This window comes from Pocillopora damicornis, chromosome 3 (genome assembly GCF_964200805.1).
Source record: "Pocillopora damicornis chromosome 3, jaPocDami1.2, whole genome shotgun sequence".
In the NCBI taxonomy this organism is placed as follows: domain Eukaryota; kingdom Metazoa; phylum Cnidaria; class Anthozoa; order Scleractinia; family Pocilloporidae; genus Pocillopora; species Pocillopora damicornis.
The window spans coordinates 22,460,220-22,481,427 of record NC_142672.1 but is presented as its reverse complement, the minus strand read 5'-3'; the positions used below and the strand labels follow the sequence as shown (position 1 = coordinate 22,481,427).

The window sequence follows — 21,208 nt, the reverse complement described above, 5'->3', positions numbered from 1 at the left end:
TCTCCTAATTCTCCAAAATCATAGGGAATGTACTGGGAACTGTTTGGAGAATGAGCGTACTGATATTAGGGAATGAAGGGTTGTGTTGATTAAAATTAAAAGAATTTGTCTTTTATATCACGATCTCCCGATCTACCCGCTATTTACCGTTAAAAACCATAAACACAAAATCTTACACACACAAAAAAAAAAAGAGTTGTGAAGCAATTATTTATAAAAATAAATATATTTATTACACACACGTGCACTCTAATATTATAAAATACAGGTGAAAATCGTCGATTCGGGAAAGTACAAAATTGCAAATACAAAAATTCATAATTCAAATAAGTTATATTAAATAACACTCATAAAAAGTATGTGCTACTGGTCTAAAATATTTACACGACACATAAGCATTTATAAATAGAACTTGTTGTGGGTAGCTGTGCTTTTTACAACCTAGTATTCAGCTTTACAAATCTCACGCACAGATATACAAGTTTCCTTAAATAATGCAAACAATTTCAAATGTATTATTGAACAATTCTTTCCTATTCAGACTTGAAGCCATTCTGAAGTTCTGCATGAACCGTTTCAGACCTTCCATGTCCACAAATATGTCCCCATGTTACAATTCTCTCATTCATATTCTTGTAAATTAATGATGACTAGATACTATATTAGGATAACACCTTCCTTTACTGAGGAAAGTTTGCGAGGTGCATCAGCAAAAACGTTTTCCCCTCCTCTCGTATGCACCAGCTCCAAAACACGCGTGAAAGATTAAAAGACGTTCAAGGCTTAGATGCCCATATAAACTAAAAGAAATCTCAAACAATCAGGAAAATGTCTGTGCATTCGTAAATTTCTTGTATAAAGCAAAATAATACAATAAAACACAGAACTAAATAAATTCGTTTGGTAGGAACGTACACAGAAATCTTATTATTCCAATAATAACTCCTTAAAATTTTCCTCCTTGAAAATTCTTGCTGTTTTCTTTCTATTAGTACATCTATCAATCATTAGTAAATGTGCATAATCTATCGCGTCAATGATCATCTTCTTTTTCTAATTTAACGTTAAATTGTCATTTACAGACAGTTGCATGACTAAATAATCTTTCCAATGATAAAAAGATTGGTGAAATGCCGGAAGATGGCATCCTATGAGCGGACTGCTTGGGTTTCACTTTGGAACGCTTTCAAAACTTTGCTCTGTGATTGGTCCAGAAAACTGCCGCCATCCTCTCAACCAACCAGATACAGAACTAAACACATTCGCGACTTAATCATTAGCCTTTTTCCCGCGCTTCAACAGTCTGTTTGTTTTCACTTTGAGCTCTCATTGGCTAAAAATTATGTTAACCTTTACTCTGATTGGTTTCTGCGATGGCTTTGGTTCTGGTTTTTCAACACTTTTTTTAAAACTGCTATGAAGACAAATCGGGCAAAACCAGTGCAATCCCAGATTGCTCCCAACACTCAGTTGAAAAGTGCTCTTTCATTTGACTACCAAAACTAGTTTCCGCCTGTTTCAATTTCATCGTAGTCCCCTTCTACCTGGGCGCTAGCTTTTGAATCGACGTATTCATAATCGTTAGCTAGAGACTGCAAAACCAAACAAAAGAAACCACGTCTTACTTCAGTGAATATGTTTTTATCGAATAATCCGGCGAACTTAAAGAGAGATTGAGGTCAAAGCCACGTGTCACTTGACCGGGTCAGAAGCAAGTAAGCAGCTAAATAAGGATCTGAAAAAATAAAAGATACTCACATCAATTTGAATAAGCTCCCGCAAAGGTTGAAAGTTTGGTGTATGCCTTCCTGCTTCCCCACATCGCCATTTCCTGAACAATTAAGAAATAAAGTATTAAGAAAGAACAAAGGGAATAATTTGCATATTTACATGAACAAATTGAGACAAACTGGGTCGAAAGACAACGTGGTGTTTGGAGTTCATAAATTGGCGAGGGACACTGAAACAATATCCTGTGGTTAACAACCACCATATCCTTCGAACGGCACTTTGATATACTCTCACTAACAGACGGAAATGTTATAATTTGGTGAAAATTTAATGCTCGCATACAGTTAGCAAGCGATCAGGCCCTCACCGTGCACACTGCAGGGGAAGAGATTCAAGAGAAGTCAAGGAGAGGTCTCCCCTTGCAGACCTCTTGCGGCTCGCGTTGCTCGAGGCGGGGCGTATAATGAAGGCGTGGTCGCAGGTTATGTTCAAGCTCAATTTGCTAGTTTTAGCCATATTGAACATACCACATTTTAACGTCATCTGTGATCTATTGGGGAGTTTTATATCCACGTTTTTTTATAAATACATGTGACCGCAAACGTCTAGGAGTCACGTGACCAGACTTCAGCGGTCACATGCGCCGTTTGCCGTCCACGTTTGAACTTCGGGCGGGGCAGTTACAGGTACTTGAACTTCATCGACGCTTTTTCTCTTCCTGTTCGAAAGTTCTCACGTATGTCCTATAAATATATGTGAGGTGAGGTCTTTCCTTTATTACCAATCCGTTTGGGACGCCACAAAACCAATCTTTTAGCTACATTTTGTGTATGAAATGAAGGACCACCATCTTTGTGTCATTCAAGATGGAGGTGAACATGTTGATTTTTTTCAGTTGAAAGCCGACGTCGATCTAAAAAGCTGAAAGTCACGGAAATTCTAACTTCTAACCACAAACTGCTGACCGCGGTTTGACGTTGCAGTAAACACACCAAACGTGGATCTAAAACTCTTTATCATTAAACAGACGCACAGTACCGTGGAATCTATTTGTTAGATTGAAGGGCCTTCAATAACGCAGTAAAACCTGAGCAAGTGATGGTGGTACATATATATTGACAAACATTTTGCGTACCTGAATAAGTATACAAGACATAGAACTGCTACGAATACCATGACCGCTGAAATGGACAGCAAGACTATCTGTATAGTACTCAGTTTCTTTTGATAGTTTGGTTGTGTTTCTTTCTCTAAACAAAGCGATAACACTGTAAGTACGTGCTTCAAGAAATTTTTTCTGACCAACAGCCTGTACAATTTAAAAGAAAACAAAACAAAGCAGTGCACTTGGAGACAATATGGTCCTAAATTTCTACGATAGAAGTGCGTGCAATTATAAAGTCGTAAATAAACAGTAAACATGGACTATGCGTGGTTTTGGAGGGTAACTAAAGCGAGAACACCAGAGAAAACTGGAAGCTAAAATTTAAAGAGGTAGTTAAAAAATCAACAACAGATAACCCCTGGAAAACGGTGAAAAATATTGGGAAATATAAATTTTTCCTTGGTACAATTATTCAGAGAAACTGAGGAAAGAATAGTAAATTAAAAGATTATAAAAGATAAAACATACGAAAACAAACAAAAATAAATGGTACAAGAACACATTTATGAACGGTTGGTTTTCGAGAATGCTGGTTAAACTGTACAATACCTCAACGTGAAGCTAAAATATTACTTTTAAACTCTTGGACTTCATGCAGGTCTATAGGTGTCTCACACATTCAATATTTCCCCTATCCTTCCCACTCACCTTGCACTTCTTTGATGATGTACGATTCACCAGTGTTACTGCACTTTTTTTCTTTGTTACACATCTTCAGGTAAACGTTATATTTGGTCCGAGAGTTTAGTTTCGGTAGAGTGGTCTTGTTTGAAGTGGCATCTATGCTGTACTCCAAAGTTTGAGCTTGTCCCTTGCCAACGTTGTGGGGCTTACAAAAAACCATGTATTTACTGGGAGTACCACGCCATGAAGAAATGTCTGCCAACTGAAAAGAACAGTGGAAGATTCCTATGTTATATTTTTTTCTTCATCCATACATGACAGTCCCTTCCTGCCTCGAGAGAGTATGCTTCTTTCTCGGGGGAGGAAAAGAGAGGACCTGAGAATGAGGTTAAGATGTTTGGAGTAATCTCTTTTGCTTAGATTGATCGCGATGTTAAGCTAAGCGCGCTTTGATTGGTCAAGAAATGACAATTGATCGCACTCGGCATACAGCACAACTGATGAATGAGGTTTTCTGCAATTTCTTTAATTGGAACCCGTCTGCAATGAACATTTCTTTATGTCTAAATATGGTCTATTTCGTTTGACTGTGAGCAGGTTCCTTTACGAGAATGAAAAATAAACTGGAAAATGTTTAGTTCACAACATATGGCTTCGTAGCCTAGTTGGTAGTGACGCCTTCAAATGTATCGAGTATCTTAGAGGCACGGGTTCGATTCCAGCTCAAGTCTGAAGGTTCATCAGCTCACTGGCGAGGATATTTATTTTCTTTACATTGATATATAACATTTCGACATCCGGCGGTCAAAATATTTAAATAAATCGTGAACAACTAAAGTTAAAGTTGTATTTTGTCGGTAATGTTCGAGAGCAAGTTTCACTTGTGTTTACCTTCCATTCTACAGTTACATTTCTGAGGCCTGAATAACCAGGGAAGATGTCTGAACGATCCCTTACCACTACAGGCGGATTGACTGGAACTGCAATCGATTTAAAATATATATAGTGTGTATGATATAAGTCAGTTTCACAAAGGAGGATGTTCAGGCCTACATTAGTTCAGCTTTATTACCTCATCACATGGCCAATTCACATTATCAACTCAGTTGATAAAACCAAATTCTCTTGTAATACCCCTTGGGCATTACCGAAGGGGGGGGGGGGGACCCGCACGGATATCACTAGTGCGCATGATACTCACGTGCGCGAGGAGCCCCTATTTTGCAACCTATCAAACGGCCGTAATAAGCTACGTGGTGTGCATTCCCAAATATAGAGAGTCAACAGAGAGTCAATAGCGAAAGACGATACAGCCAGTTGATCTGTAGAGGTTGGCAATTGGAAGTTGAACTTGGGTGTTAGCCCTTTAACCCCTAAGAGTGACCAGCGTCTTATTTCTCCTTACAGCATCATAGCTGAATCACACAATAACTTCACAAGAATAAAGGACATCATTACTAACTAAAGAAAGATTGTTTGACAAATTCTCCTTCTCAGTACCTCAGTAGATGTATAGAGAACAGTATGGAGAATATACATACTGAAAGACCTGACCTACCTCCTGGTGATGTCCTGATAATACGTGGCCCTACGATGTCACTGTACGCAGAGTTGGCATAGTCATCGTTTAAAAATCTGACTTTCAAGTACACATAGTAATATGTAAATGCTTTCAATCCTATTAGTATAGTGAACTGTTTATTTTTGACAACAGCAGTCTGAAATAAAGAAGACAAAAGGGGAAAATGCTGAAAATAACGTTGAAAAATCAAACTCAAACTTGATTTTATAGTTAAGAAACCTTTCTTCACCAAAGGCCATCACTGAGCATAAAGTTGAATCTGAACAAAGTGAAATCAGCAATGGGAGATGCAGTGAACTCCAAGACCTGGCCGGATCGAATTGTATTGTGTTATTAGGGAAGGCACCTTAGCTTCTAACTCTCACAATGCCCTCTCTACCCAGGAGTACAAACAAGTACAAGCGAGTTGTCAGGTAGACTGATGAAATGCTAGGGAGTAACCTTGTGAGGGACTAGCATTCCACCCAAGGGAAAGAGGTAACATTACTGGTTGCTTCCTGCTACATGGGATAACCTCTGGCTGGATGGGCCAATAGGCATGCGTGCAGAATGTAACACAGAATAGCTAGATTATGATACCAGGAAATGTGTAAAAAATATATAATACCCATGTCCACAAACAAACAACAAATAAGACACAAGTATCCATAATTTTAATGTTTTACAATCTACATGTGTGTCAAAGAAACAAACCTTATTGTGTTTGTCTCCCCATGTGTGGTAGAGTACTGTATACTCAATATCAGTGTACCGCCAATCCCTTTTTTCTGCCCAAGAAACTTTCAATTCCTGATTCCTGTCTGAAAGTTGTTTCACTGTGAGTTCTTCTGGTGGCCAAGGTGTAGCTGAAGAGTAAAAAAAAAATATTGCACGGTCAAATAGTTTTGCAAAACTATCATAACCATGAAAGTTCAATGATAAAAACACAACAACAATTGATTAACATAGGTCATTCGGAGACTGTCACATGCTTAATGGCAGACAGTTGCAATGCCTATCACAGTTCCATAGCATGAAGGAAATAAGCATACTGTTTTCTTCCTTCAGCACAAAAGGATATCAGTCCACACCACAGTATTTTTTCAAAGGATATTCCATTGTGGAGCTGCAGAAGGGGGGGAGGGGGGGGGGCTATATATAAATATAAATTGACCACTGTAAGGAGTTTCAAAAGCTAACATTTTGATGGCTAGCCCTTCGTCAGAGTGAACAAAGAAATCCCAATATTCCTTTATCAGGAGTTTCAAAAACTTTTATCCACGAGCAGCTGCCAATGGTGTCATGGGCAGCTGTGTCATCCATTATAAACTAAATGGACTGCATAGAGAGTCAGGTCTTACAGGTGTCAGTAACCAGCTTTTAATGACACCCCTTCTTTATGACTCTGTTGAAGAGCTAAGACATGAAATTTCAGCTCTAGAAACTCTTTAAAGTGGCCAATTTACATCATCAACTTAGAAGATAACACCAAATTATAACCCTAACCCTAACCCTAACCCAAATCAGCTATAGCTAACCAATGGACATGAATCAAGAATATTAAAAATTACCTTCAAATAAGTGGACAATTGGTAAGAAAATCGCACTGGTTGTACTTCCTACAGCATTTGTAGCAACAACATAGATGGAGTAACTACATTCGGTTCCACAACCAGGAATAAAATCATCAGTTCCCTTCAGTATGCATGATAAATGTCTCTCATTTTTGGGAGCATTTAAATAATGACATTTATCAATCCATTTGCAGGTAAGTGCTGATGGCAGTGTTGGTTTCATTACTGAGTCATTTAAACAAAGCTTGATAGAATAGTCAATTGGTAAGCCACCAGTATAGCTAGAAGCTTCCCAATACAAATGAACCTCCCTCTTCATAGCACCAATAGCACTCCATTTTAAATTACGTGGTGGACTTGGTGGGTCTGAAGGAAACACAAGATTGCAAAATAAGTCAGAAATAAGAAGTGAACAAAAGGTTACTTACATTGTTTCACACACTGTAAGTTAAATCCTTTGACTCCCAGAATGCAACTTCTCCTTATAATATACCAGTATATACATTATCCAGCAAACAAGTAATGAGAATACTCAGACTTGTCATGTCAAAGTTTTCACCTTGATCTAACACTGAATTCTCCTCAATAATTTACTAGAAAATGTGTAACAGCTATAGAGAGGAGAATTAACAATCAGATCTTGGGAGTTAAAGGGTTAATCCTTTATACCCTAACAATAGTATGGAAGATCTCCATACTATTCTCTCTATGTAATAATAATTATACATTTGCAAAGAAACAGGCATGTGCACTTTTTTTAACGTGTTTTTCACAAGGGCATGTACCTCTGAGCTGTAATATACAACTGTATAGTGTTTGGCCGTAAAGAGCTTCTTGAGTTCATGATGACCTTAATGTTGGATTCAGGTGTAACACTGTCAGGAGAAATTAGGTGCTTATCACTATTTGGGGTCAAAGGGACTGATGAGTAAGCACCACCCGGCAAAGGAAATTTAAACCCTTTAACCCTTTCATTCCCATGAGTGATCAAGACAGAATTTCTCCTTCCAGTTTCAATATAATATAAGCAGACTTAATTAAGTGACAAGAATAAAGAAAATATCAGTTCAGGGATTATAGGTTGATCTAAGACTAAATTCCCTTAACTAACATCATAAGAGGGGTATGCCTGACAATGAAGAGAATCAATCATGAGATCTTGGGAGTGAAAGGGTTAACCCATGAGTGACCTAGACAGAACTTCTCCTTACAATATCAATATAGTATCAACCAGATAAGTGATGAGAGTAAAGAAAAATATCAATTTGGGGATAATTAGTTGATCCAATACTAAATTCTCTGAACTAACATTATAAGAATTGTATGGTTAACAGTAAGGGGAATGACAAATTTGATCTGGGAGTTAGAGGGTTGATGCAGTGATAGAAGAGAGGTTTACCCTTTAAACCGTAAAAGTGACTCAACCATCTTAGAATTTCTCCTTTACAATATCACCCCTGAATCAAACATTATAGCGTCATGAGAATAAAGGGAATGATCACCACTTAAAGAAGCTCTTGATTGTTGAACAATTTCTCCTTGTCAGTACCTTAGTAAATGAACAGAGAACAGTATGGAGAATATGAATGCTGATGTTAGGGTGTACTGTAAAGGGTTAAGGCTAAATTAACGGTAAATAGTGAATAGGATGGTCATGGACAAGAGGTACAAGAAATGAACCAGGGAGAAGTAGAAGGTTACAAAGGGTGAAAGGTCTTGGGTTACAGGTGAAAAGTGAGGGTTAAGAGGTGAGGTGTGAAATGTATCATTAATGCCATGATCATAGTGGCTGTTGAGATAGAGGATGCCTGAAAAGGTTATCAAGTGAAAGTAATAGCTCTCCACCACCCATAGTGTCTCCATAGGAATGTCATGGTTTTAGGCATGTTTTCTGATGAAACTTATTGGGTGTACTGAACACATTCCCATCAATTAAACATTTAGGTTAGGGACATTCCTTGGAGGTCATGTAATCAGCCTCATCAGATATGAGAAATGGTTTATAGATCTTGAAGACCTATGGGGGAGGAGGGGCATTGTTATGGTATTGAGAGCAATTAAGAGCTCTGGGTACTTTTCAAGTCAACAGACCTTGAGAGTGGGCACTGATTCAATTTTCACCATTTTCAGCAAAGAGTAATAATTATTACAAAAAATGCACAGTACAGAGTACCTTAAGAGATTGTAAGCTAGTAAAGAAGTAATCTTCAAAACTCCTCTAATGTGTGGTGAGGAAGTTGGTTGCTAATGTGGGGCAGGGAGCTTATAAATTTTCCTACATACATGGTGGGCTCGTGTTTGGTAGCACTAAATCCTATAAATAAGGTATTACCTGCCACAGAAAGTGAGATATTTATTCCTCCAGATTTTGTGTGAGAAATTTGATTACACCAGTAAATTCCATTATCAGTAGTTTTTGCATTCAATAACTGCAGCTGCAGTGTGGCATTGTCAATTTGTCGTGTTTTACTTCTGGATAGTTGTTCTCCATTGTGCCACCATGATAAATCAAACACATGTACATTCTCCCCTTTAATGGTACAGTTCAACAAGAAGGTTGATCCCGTCAAGGAAAAGTAGGTATTGTCTGGCTGTGCTGGTTGAATTATTAGATGAGGAGCTAAAATTGAAAATTAAGAAAAACAAATGCAACAATTATGAACCAGAGTAATCTTATAATTTTAAACCTCTTCCTAATCAGTAGTTTTCAAAATGATGCTTCTTGAGCTATCAACAGCTTTTGAATCTGCAAGGGTCTGGATGTTGGGAGAAAATAATGAATGTACATTATACGAGTTTGATTAACATTACTCATGTTCTATTCATTGCAGGTTATAGTTGCATTAACAACATTTCGCTTTTTTATCATATTAAAGAAAAAGATTCTATGTTGTCCTGAGTATGTACAGTAATAGATTACAGGAGACACGAAAATGTGGTAAAAACATCAGTGACACATTTCACTAAGCCTTGCCTGCCAGTTTTGCCACATTTGGACATCATCTGTGATTTATTTAATTTACTGAATAACAGCACAGCAACATGGAATTAATTTGTTAAGAAATTAATGGAAGTACTTGGGGTTAGAATATATACATACATAAATATACATATATATATATATATATATATATATATATATATATAACTAACTGCAGACAGTTAACTGTTTCGGCCTTCTGGGCCTCATCAGTGCAGTGCTGATGCTAGGATGGAGGTAAGGCTATATAGCCACCCCATATATATATATGACCACATAGAGTATTATGAAGTTAAAATGCCAAGTGCTATACTAACAACTTGTTATTGTTCTTCAAGAATACATTAAATTCCCAAGAATATATGAAATTCAAACACATATCTCTCTCTAGATTCTACGACTGTATTAACACTGAAATGTTTGTCCGCACCAAGACATTATTATAGCAATGTCTCTAGTAGAGAAAATAACTTATGCTCATTCCCTCACAGCCTCCACTACTTGAAGTTTGAGAAGTGTATCATTTACATACAGACCATCCATTAATGAAGACTGGGAGCAGTCTGTTTTTCTCATGATATGGAACAAGAGCTTCAGGCAAGAATAAATCAACAAACTGAGATGAGAGAGGCCAGCGAGACACTTCATTGGTGACACTAACAATGGTGACAGACTGTTTGAAACATAACATCTACGCACAGCTGTAGCCATCTTTGAAAAAGCATTTAGGAATAAAAATTTAAATTGAAGTAAAGATTGCTTCAATGGCCATATCCAGTGTTGTCCCATATCCAGTGTTGTAAAATTGCAGAAAACAGAGTGCGAAATTTAACAGGGGAAGGAGGGTTGAAATCAACGGTATCAGGGAAAAATTAGTATGCTCTTACACAATATTGCAACCTCGTTGGTTGTGTTCGCCGTTAACAGCTTCGCGTCTTTTGTGTTGGAGCTACACTGCAATTCCTTTCAACTTTCCATATACTTCAGACTGGAAAACAAACGAATTGCGTGACCATCTGATCTGGGTATCTACACATAATCCCTTTCAAGAAATAATCAGATTGGTCGCAAAGGGATTATGAATTTTCTCGTCCTTTTCATTGTTTTATGGTGATTTTGTGTAATCACGCTACTTGAATGCGATGCCGTCAAATATTTATTATCTTGACGTTGCAAATCTCAAAAAAACAAACAAAATACTTGACAAGTCGATGTTGACTATGGCACTTTTAAGCCATCCAAAACGCAAGGAATGTACACTGAACGTGACAACAGATATCTTTCGCGTGTGTGTAACAAATTAGTATTCGAGAGAGCGCGAGAAGAATTTAAGTCGACGCAGTCACGTACCTCTAGTATGGTTTAGTGTCAATTTACAAGGAATATAAACTGGGCCTGTATCTGTAAGTTTTCCCTTACAAATATATGCGCTATCTTGCGCACTGCGTTATGGATTACAGGAGTGATCACGAGTTGAAAACAACTTATGAGAAATATGATCAAAAATTAATCCAAGCAAAGGAGGTACCGCATCGAATCAAATTCAATAACAACGTATCTATGTCACATGCAGAAAGAGAGCTTGACAGTATTTACTCTCTTTAATTGATTTTTTTAAACGGTTGTGCTACATTTTCGGAGCGAGAGGTATAACGGAAGAACGTATTTGGACAGCCTTTAATCTATTCACCTGCAAAACAATTTACGCCTTTGGCACTCCCTTATGATTCACCCTACCTTGTGTAGCATTGCTAGACGATGAAACTTCGATCAAAGACCACAGCAATAGAGATACAAAGTTGACTGGGTCAAATCTTCCGAATGTCGATGTCTTCATCGCGACGAACTGCTCCAACAACACCAAAAATTGTTTAGATCCATGTTAATACAACAACATTGATCCATCGTTGTTCACGTCGATTTGCAGCTGTTGTCGATATTGAGCACAATGATGTGTCTTTCTATTGAACCTCAATCTCCGTCAGTCTCATATGATCGTAAAGTATGATAAAATCTCTCTTCATCTTGCTCTATTAACCTTCACATTAGCCTCCGTCATGTCACTTCCTCCCTTACCACGAACTGTCCTACGAAGTCACTTGCCAATCCCGTGGTTTTGTGGTTGGTTGTATACGCTTCAAGTACGATGGTGTGTGCTATCTATAGGTATCTATGGAAACTTCCGCCCTTGCCTCTAAGAGCGTTGAAATAATTAAAAGAGTCGATTAACTTGACATGTACATTGATAAAGATCGTTCGTTTCATTGTTTGATTCATTGTTTTATGGTATATTTTCTCGTAAAAACTAAATCGACAGCGCCTAAACACCGACCGCTAACATGTCCATCCTTTCTCCGAAATTGCAGCTCATCGGCCTTCGACCCTGTAACAGTTTCACATGAACATCACACAGTCAACTATAAAAAAAATAGCAACACGTGCTTATCAGACAAGGCCCACCAGCACTATGGTTTAGATCTTCAGTTTAGCTCATGATCTGCAGGTGCACCGTATGGAGCCTAATCTTATCTAGAGACAACACGCCCTCATGATTTTCACGAGACCTCTATCTGGCCCGCTGCAATCAAAGACGGGAACTGGGCAAAATATTTGTTAAGACACCTGAAATACAGAATGAAATGGGTTAATTCCCAATTCCTGTCAGGGATTACACCACCGAGAGGCAAAAAAATTTCAAAATGTACTTTTTTGGGAGATATGTCTAGAATATGGCGAAGATTCGTCAAAATAGTCAATTCCGCCAAGCTGATTTCGCTTTGACGAATTTGACTTAAATTCGCCAGAATCGTGAAATCCATAAACATTCACTAGGTTTGACGAGATTTCGACAAAAGAAATACAGTTGGTATTTTAGCTCAGAACAAGACCCTTTGCGATCAAAACTGTTTAAGGACTTAGCCAAGTCAGTTTAGACCGAGATTCTCGATATGGTAATTAACACCCGATAACTTTGGTAAGCAATAGTTTGCAGATGTTTGGCGATTAAGTTACGCAGTTATGATTGAAAGCGAAATCGAGCGAAATTTATCTCCAGTTAAGCTTTGTTTCTGGTGCTTTTGATTACCACAATATTTTTGCGTTCCAAAATTAAGATTATTACTAGGCAATTGTTTCTTCCATTTCTGTTTACCAGAATTTACAGTCAGACTGATTGGGTAGCTTCGTGTTGAAAATTCTGTAACTTGTACGATTTCAAAACAAAATCTACGATTTTGGGACATATCAACGCTTCAACTTGAAATTTACCTTTCTAATGAGGAGTCCCCAACGTCGCAAAGCCTCAGTTGAAGTCAGAAAACTCCGTTTTGTTTTCAGCCATAATTCGCGTTTGGGAATGAAGTAACGTAAACTCCAAAACTAATTTCTTCGCCTAAAGGGCTACATGCTCATTGTTTTTTTAAAATAGTATTATTTAGAATATTTTCTATATTTTAGCAGATCTATCTCCAAATTGGGAGAGAACGGAGATCTTGAATTTCGAAACCTTTGCCAACAAGAAATTTCCCCGACGATGACGTCATCACTATGAACATCCATTTTTTTTCATCAAATATTGGCCAATCAGAGCGCGCGTTAGGGTGCAGCTATGCTATTTATGACTTTTTACAGAGGCATACAAATTTTTCGCGAGCGATTTTACGTGCGGCAGTTTTCTGTTTGTAGAATTATCAACCGCACCTGTAAACTTTAGGCTATTTGTAATTTTTCAAAGTTAGCGATCCACACCGCGCGACATTCATACGACCTAACTGACTGGGCAAGCGAAACAAAACATTTTACTGAGCAGATTTGTCGAGAGGAAATATTTGCTAATATAAATCGATAACCAACCAGTTCGTAATAAAACAAATCAGTTATCGGTCAGAAACAATGATGTGGGGATTGTGATTTTTCATCGTTGTCAGGTTTGAGATGATTAAATTGAAGCTTTCAAAGTCATTAGCTACACGCAACGGCCGCTAAAAAATGGTTTGCTTGTTGCAGTCACTTGACAGTAAAGCTCTAAATCTGGAATGGGAATTATAAAAATTTTACTGAAAAAAAAAAAAGAAAAAAATGAATCGACAGCTCGTGCCTTTGCTTGTACAATGCTATCCTATGCATTACGTCATCGGCGCGCATTTGAATCTCGCAGCTGAATTTGTTTGAAAGTTACATAACTGTAACTGGGAAAACGATAACTGAAGGAGTCAAGTTCCCAGAATTACACAACTATTCAGAACCTTTTTGGATTTATTTACGGCCTGTCTTTGGACAATTTTTCCACAACAACCCGGGAGGAGAGTGAAGATGTAAGAAATAGGACACTTCGTCTGCTAATTGTAACTAAAAACATTAGTAATCATAATAACCATCAAATTTTGTTATATATTTCCTCTCATTTCTTTTCCCACACTAACAGTTCTGAACAGAAATATAATTCGCTCATTGCTTGCACTGATGGAATACTGCCTTCTCTTTCCTTCAGAAACATTTGTTTAACATATCAGTCTTTCAGCTCCTTCTCTCGGAGTCGTTTCAGGACAGCTCTTCGCCTCGCTGTGTTGACATTCCACATCAGCTTTTGTCTCAGCCAGTCTGGAACCCGTGATATAAACCAGTTCTACGAGAAGAAACGTAAATTCACGTTAGGAAAACCACTGTTACATTGGCGAAATATTAACACACACTCCTCCTTTTACATTTCGTTTGTGATCCAACAAAAATTTTTGCGTAGTTTAAAAGTGTCACGTGAACGATTACGCCCCATCTACAGCTAAGGAAAATATCTGGTGATAACAAAGATGTCGAAGATACTTTCTTATTTTCGTGTCTTACGACTGATGGAAAGAAAGGCTTTCTTTTACAGCTGATTGAGGTTAAAATAGCGTTTTTGCTGTTCTCCCAGAGGAAGAAGAAATTTATTTCTTCATAAAGTCGCCCCGATGACCTGTCGACTCAAATACACTTTTGATCTACTGTTGTTATAAGGATTGCGCTAAACGATAGAAGGAACTTGATTAAAATTAATACACGCTTATGGTCAAGCATCTTTGCTGACAAAAAACTAGTTCATTTTGAAAACAAGTCTTCCATTGCAAGACAACGGCTAAAATCTATTTTTTCAAATAGTTCTGCATAATTCACATTGATGTGGAAAGCACTGTACCATCACAATAAAACCAGCTCTCAAAAAATGAGTAAAAATATTTGGGTTGAGTAACACACAGCAGACAACTAACTTCTATGCTCTCATTCATTCTGTCTTTTTAGTGCACTACCTGGTTTAAATTGATATATCACAAGTGAAAAGTCAGCGGAAAACATGGATGAAAAGAAATGAAAAAAAATATTTTAACACATTTTTTAAGGCTTGATTTTGGAAAAATTGTGCAAAATAGTTTCTATAAAGACTTTAATTAAAATGTGTTGGCCCTTAGATTGTGTTTAGTGTTTCTTCCAAAGTGCAGTTACCTGCAAAGCATGGCTCCAACATCCTACAGTCCTAGACTCCACTCCGAGTGTTCCAAGGGCCTGACGAACATAAGTAGTTGGGCCTGGAGCAAAGATGTTTGGATTCCTGATTCTGCTCATCTTAGTAGCAACATAGTAGGGTAATACACACTGAAAATGAAAAAAAACCAAGATAAAATAAAACATACAATGTAAAACCAGTGCTTATCCTAGTCTCTGTAGGATTAGCTTATCCTAACCCTAACTCACAAGAAGTATTACTCCCCCACCACAGGATGGGACACCAGTTCATCACAAGGTTACCCATGACAAAGTTACCTCCCCCCCCCCAAGCCTACATAGAGCTGTACCCTCCCCCCCCCTTCCCACACCCCCAAGGAAAAAGCAAAGGAAGGGAACACCTGACACAAATTGCATTTCAGGCTAATAACAATCAGGCTTTCCTGACAATTTGCCAATACCTATTTCTAAGGACTCAAAAGAATGAACCAGCAAGGTCTTGAACCCAGACCTCAGTACCCTTAGCACAGGTTATTAACCACCAGGCCACTACTTCTCATACAGTACCACATGATTAATGCATATCTATTAAACGGCACAAAAACTCAATGTGTTGAGGAAAGAGCAATTACCTGAACAATGATGCCCTTTGAAGAATACTCTGCATTCAGGCATCTGCTGAAGAAATCAACAAACACCTGCCAATAAAAAAAAGTTGTTATAGAAAAAGGTTTATTGTAAAAAAAAAAAAAAAAAAAAAAAAAAAAAAGCAAAAAACAGAAAAACAAGAAGACTGATGCAGCCCTCTAACCAACTGAGTTATCAAGGAAATTGGAAGCTATTAATTGCACAAGCTAAAAAAAATGCTGTTCTGTTCGGTAATCTGGGGAAAATAACAAATTTATTTTCCTGGCCCCGTAACTCCTCTCATAATTTTTTCCATAGAACAAAGAGATAAATGTCAAGCATGTACGATATTAAGGATAACTGTTAGTCAACATCAATTAGGTGAGCAACACAGACCTTGGTCCCAGAGTACATGGACAGCAGTGGAGTAGGTGTCAGGCCTGTTGCAGAGGCTACATTTATTATCAGACCTCTTCCTCTAAAGAACAATGTGGATACATCAGGAAACAGTTACTCCTAATCAGCATAAATCTTATCATCAACAAAAAAAGAACAGTGCGTGCAGTTTTGGACTCGTTCATAAGAAAGAAAACTTGAAAATTGTTTTTACCAGACCTAAGAAACAGATAATTTTTCTGGCATGATAAGGTCTACATACATGTACATGTACAGCTGTAAAGGAAATACACTACATTTAATCTATTTTATATCAGGTTTTTTTACTTCCCAAAAGCTATCTTATCTAAAAATAAAAAAATTAAAAAAATTGACTTCTTGCTGGCACCCACTCCTATCCGACACACAGACTGTTGTGTTACTAATAAAAGCTTGCTAGCAGGAGTCATCATAGGAAAGTAACAGTAATGGGAAACACAAAGCATTCAAAAAGAAGGCATTTATGCAAAGGTATTTTAACTCCCATGGGACAAAATGCCAGTCCTTTGCAGGTAACAACCTTGAGGACTTTTTCAGGCTTCTGTAACAGTTCACTTATATCTGTTTAAATTCCTAGGAGAAAAAATGCATCTTGAACAAGAATGCAACACAATTCCCTGGGCTGATCTTGGACCCAGACATCACAAACTGGAGTCCAGGGCTCTCAGCCTTAGCCACCCCATGCAAAGTCTAAACAAAAATGAAGCTCCAAAAGAAAAATGTCCACAAACTTACTTGGCGGCCATGTCTGGAAGGATAGTGTGAGTCATCTTTATGGAAAAACAAATATTTTAATAATAATATTTAGTACATATAAGAGTCATTTTCTATGACAAAGAAAAAACTATATAAACAATATAACCACAAGTTCTAGAAATAGCTGCTGTGCATGCAAGTACTGACCATTGTGACAGAAAGAACATTAACATTCAACATCTTCCATGCATCCTACAAAGAAATCATACAAATCATCTGTAAACTGTTACAAATAGGTGGCCAGAAAAAATAGGCCTTTTAGATGTTTACCTTGGAAAACCCAATTTCACCCCCCTAACCTCATTTTCAAGGCAAAAACTGGTGCAGTTTATTGGCAAAAAATACCAATGTGAAAACATCAAGAAAGTGGCAAAGATTCATGACAATTCAAATGCAAATGAGCTACTTAGACAAGACTTTTAACAGTACAACTTCCCATTCATCTTAAATATCTATAACATACAAATTTACCATTATTACAGAAAATGTGAAATAACTATCAAAGATGCCTTCAGTAAATTCATTGTGGAAGGGATTATTAGCTCAATATAATTTATGTTAACTTATTTATAATATATATTTATGTATGACATCTGTCAGCATTTAAGCTAAAATGGCAAAAATTCAAATAAAACATATGTCAAATGCTTATCATTGGAAATTTAATGACCATCTACTAATGTCATATTTTACCTCTTGCTTCATGTTGCCAAAAAATTCTGGGTAATGTGAAACTCCAACATTGTTGACTACAAAAAAAATAATAATAATTTAAACAATGAACCCTTTAACTTCCAAGATCTCATTAGTAATTCTCCTTACTGTCTCCCATACAGTACTTGTGATGTTAGTTTAGAGAATTTGGTATTGGATCAACTTATAATCCCCTAACTGATATTTTTCTTTATTCTCATCACTTGTCTGCTTGATATTGTATTGATATTGTAAGGAGAAATTCTGCCTTGGTCACTCGTGGGAGTTAAAAGGTTAAACAAATATTTAAATCATACATTACTGAGTTAACCCTTTAACTCCCAAGATCTGACTGTCAATTCTCCCCTCTAGCTGCAGCTATACATTCCCTTGTAAATTGGTTACTAGAATTTGGTGTTTGATCAAGGTACATGTCTTGTACCTGATGAGTTTGAGTATTCTCATTACCTGTTTCCCAGATAATATTTGGATATTATAAGGAGAAGTTACATGTTAATCACTCCTGGGAGTTAAAGGGTTAACAGAAATAAAGGAAAAAAGAAAGAAAGGAAAGAAGGAACCAGAGAAAAAAACAAAAACAGAGAAGAAAAGAATGAGTGAGAGATGTCCTGAAAAGGACTGTTGTACTTGGTTGACACAGATGACAACCTCTGTCTGTGTTGTCCAATCATCAGTTACTACTATTGTACATATATATGTCCATCATTTTCAAGACCTCTCACACCCAGATAATCAAATTGAAAAAAAATCAAATGCTATTCTTAGGTTTGTAAAATAGAGGTTTTAGTAATGGTATTCATAATGCAGTCGATGGCAATTTATGGAAAGTGTACCAAAATCTTGCTGGCTACCAAAGGTATGCAATAATCCCTTCATGCTGAAAACTCATTACATTTTTGTTACGCTTATAACTCACCCAATATTCCAATATCAAGACCAGCAAGTTTGTCTCTTAACCCATCATAAATTTCAGCTCCTCCAGTGAAGTCCATAACAATAATTTTAGTTTCAGTGCCATATGCTTCCTCTGTGAATCAAAGTAAAACACATGAATAGAAAAGCTATTACATATGTGTACATATCTACAGATCATCACTGATTATTTGCCATATCCTCCTCAACCCTTTAACTCTCAGTTGTGATCAACATGCAACTCCTCCCTGTGGTTTCAAATATGTTATCATGCCAACAGGGTATGAGAACAAACAGCCTTATCAGCCAGAATACATCATCAAGATATATCACCAAATTCTGCCCTTTAATTTTATGAGGAAATGTATAGTGGTCCGAAGGAAGACTAATTAATTGGATCTTGGGAGTTTAGGGTAAAGTTTGAATTTCAAACAAACATTTTTCATCTTATAAATTACTTACTTAATTCTGTAGCCAACAGTTCCAACTTTTCTCCAGTGCGACTAATCAGGACCAACTTGATGCCTTGCTTTGCAAGCTGAGGTCAACACATGGAATGAAAGTGATGAGAAATTTAAGATTCTAACTTCCTATTCATTTAAAAGAGATTTATTTTCACATTTTATTAATTTATATTAAGTTTATTAATGATTGCTATATTTAGAAATAACCCTTGTTGCTTTTGTTCTAATGGGTGGCAATGATGATGAAAAACCCTTGGCAAAATCCCTTTATTTCACATGTGTTATTAACCAAACATGAGATTTCTTGTATTACCATAGACAGAGATAAAGTCAGGCCTCTTCACCCTTTAACTCCAAGATCTCATTAGCAATTCTCCTTACTATGTGCCACATGATTCTCTTCATGTTAGTTTGAAGAATTTGGTATTGGATCAATTAGTAATCCCATAATTGATAATTTTCCTTATAATCTAATCGCTTGTCTGCATGATATTGCATAGATATAGTGAGGAGAAATTCTGTCCTGGTGACTCACAGGAGTTGAAGGATTTAGGGGTAGTAAAATTTTTGAGGGAGAGTAAAGTACTATGACAATTAACTCAGGTGGTCAGGGTAAGGAAATAGTCAGACAATGAAATCAACTCTGGAATCCAAAGTCCACATAACTCTTAACCACTATGCTGTAAGACCACTTGACGTACATGTGTAGTTTTCACCGGACTAAATTACATTTTACCAAAACATAAAAAAGGCATTTCAGACAGTGAAAGGAAACAGCAGACTCATGATAAGGGTCCAAGTTCACATCTCTTCCTCTGTTAAATGGCTGAATTTTTTTTTTGGAAGTCTACAGGTTTACTTTGTCTTATCCAATCTTACACCACTTGGACTGATTTGGAGTGATTATATTGCCGTGATACAACTGAGTTATCACTACCATCTTTTTAGACTATAAAAAAGTATTAAATTATTATTGACTCAATGGTTAATCATTTATTTTTCACAGAAGTGAGATGCTTGCATTATGAAAATCACAATACCTCATGTGTGTAGGCTTTTCCGATTCCATCGGTACACCCTGTAATCACTGCAAACGAAAGAAAAAAATTGGCCAAGGATTACAAGGAATTTATTCAGCTTAAGATCTGCTCACAAAGAATGAGACGGTTTGCAAATCAAAGAAAACCCTTAACTTGTTAGTCAGGCATAACAAACTTTGTACTTAGATACCTAATTTCTAACAAACATGTGAGACATTAATCAGTAAACTATGCATGAAACTAGAAAAAAAGAGATATTTTGCAGCACCACTGAAAAAAAAAAAAAAAAAAAAAAAATTCGTGCACATCAGTGAGCTCATCTAATCATGTAGTCTATAAGCCGTCATGTTACACCGTGGTATCACGATCGAGTCGAGCAGTACGCGCTGGAAAAACTCAAAGCAAATGCTACCTTAAGGACATTCGGTTCTCCTTGGTTCTAAGGACTTCTCAATGAACAGACAGATATAGCATGTAACACGGTAAACTATCTACTAGTTAAACTTAGGAAGGATCGATTGGAGTAATGTACTTATAAAAATTACTAGCTTTGCGCAAATTATAGCCAAGCTTACCTGCCCATTCACCAAATTTCTTAAGATTCTTTCTAAGACCAAGAGCTGGAAGAACAAAAGCTCTTATTCCATGAAGAACTTGCAGCACAAAGTTTAAAGAATAGTAGCCAAGAAATAAGGCACCGACACCGGATAGAAAATTCCACTCCATTTCTCCACACCAGCTTTCACAATATGACAGTCAGGAGTGTTACAACCTTTGCACCATCGGACCAATAGGATACCTTCTTACTTCTTCCAATGAAAATGCGCGGTGCGCGTGTCTTCGTTTCAAATGGGGACAGAGTGGGTAGGGTGGATGTTTATTCTCATCGAGAATTTATCATTAGTAATACGCTACAGGTTATATTATGGGGTTTCTTTGTGTACCCGATTATTTTCGAACGAGCTCGATATGAATTATTTTGGAGTGCATTCAATCAATTAGCCAATTACATTCAATCAGCCAAATTCTAAAATGCCTTAAAATGGCTGGAATGTATCTGAACACGATATTTTGGCAGAGTGAGAAAGTCTCAGCTGGTTGATCAGCATCCATCATTGGGATGCATTATGTCTCACATGCGTGGGACAAG

General features: G+C 37.1%; 2 protein-coding genes across 5 annotated transcripts; both read right to left on the bottom strand.

The window, feature by feature from the left end:
- Positions 1-210: 210 nt before the first annotated feature.
- Positions 211-13,854, bottom strand: LOC113668440 (uncharacterized). 4 transcript variants are annotated; one of them, XM_089200799.1, is made up of 11 exons: positions 12,903-13,154; positions 11,373-11,829; positions 8,988-9,275; positions 6,653-7,021; positions 5,796-5,947; positions 5,079-5,238; positions 4,412-4,500; positions 3,545-3,782; positions 2,867-2,981; positions 1,759-1,831; positions 211-1,592 (listed from the first exon to the last, which is right to left on the bottom strand). In XM_089200799.1, exons 2-11 carry the CDS (start codon positions 11,470-11,472, stop codon positions 1,503-1,505), a joined length of 1,674 nt encoding a protein of 557 aa, XP_089056925.1. In that variant the 5' UTR covers positions 11,473-11,829; positions 12,903-13,154; the 3' UTR covers positions 211-1,502. The 4 variants fall into 4 exon arrangements, with proteins under 4 accessions (XP_089056925.1, XP_089056924.1, XP_089056923.1 ...); XM_089200798.1 differs by having other exon boundaries at positions 11,373-12,052; positions 12,903-13,146; XM_089200797.1 differs by having other exon boundaries at positions 11,373-13,854.
- A 150-nt stretch (positions 13,855-14,004) lies between these two features.
- Positions 14,005-20,848, bottom strand: LOC113668436 (very-long-chain 3-oxoacyl-CoA reductase). The gene is made up of 11 exons (XM_027184337.2): positions 20,634-20,848; positions 20,059-20,105; positions 19,017-19,092; positions 18,559-18,669; positions 17,622-17,677; positions 17,076-17,120; positions 16,908-16,942; positions 16,134-16,215; positions 15,743-15,808; positions 15,111-15,260; positions 14,005-14,259 (listed from the first exon to the last, which is right to left on the bottom strand). Exons 1-11 carry the CDS (start codon positions 20,782-20,784, stop codon positions 14,143-14,145), a joined length of 936 nt encoding a protein of 311 aa, XP_027040138.2. The 5' UTR covers positions 20,785-20,848; the 3' UTR covers positions 14,005-14,142.
- Between the last annotated feature and the right edge of the window lie 360 nt (positions 20,849-21,208).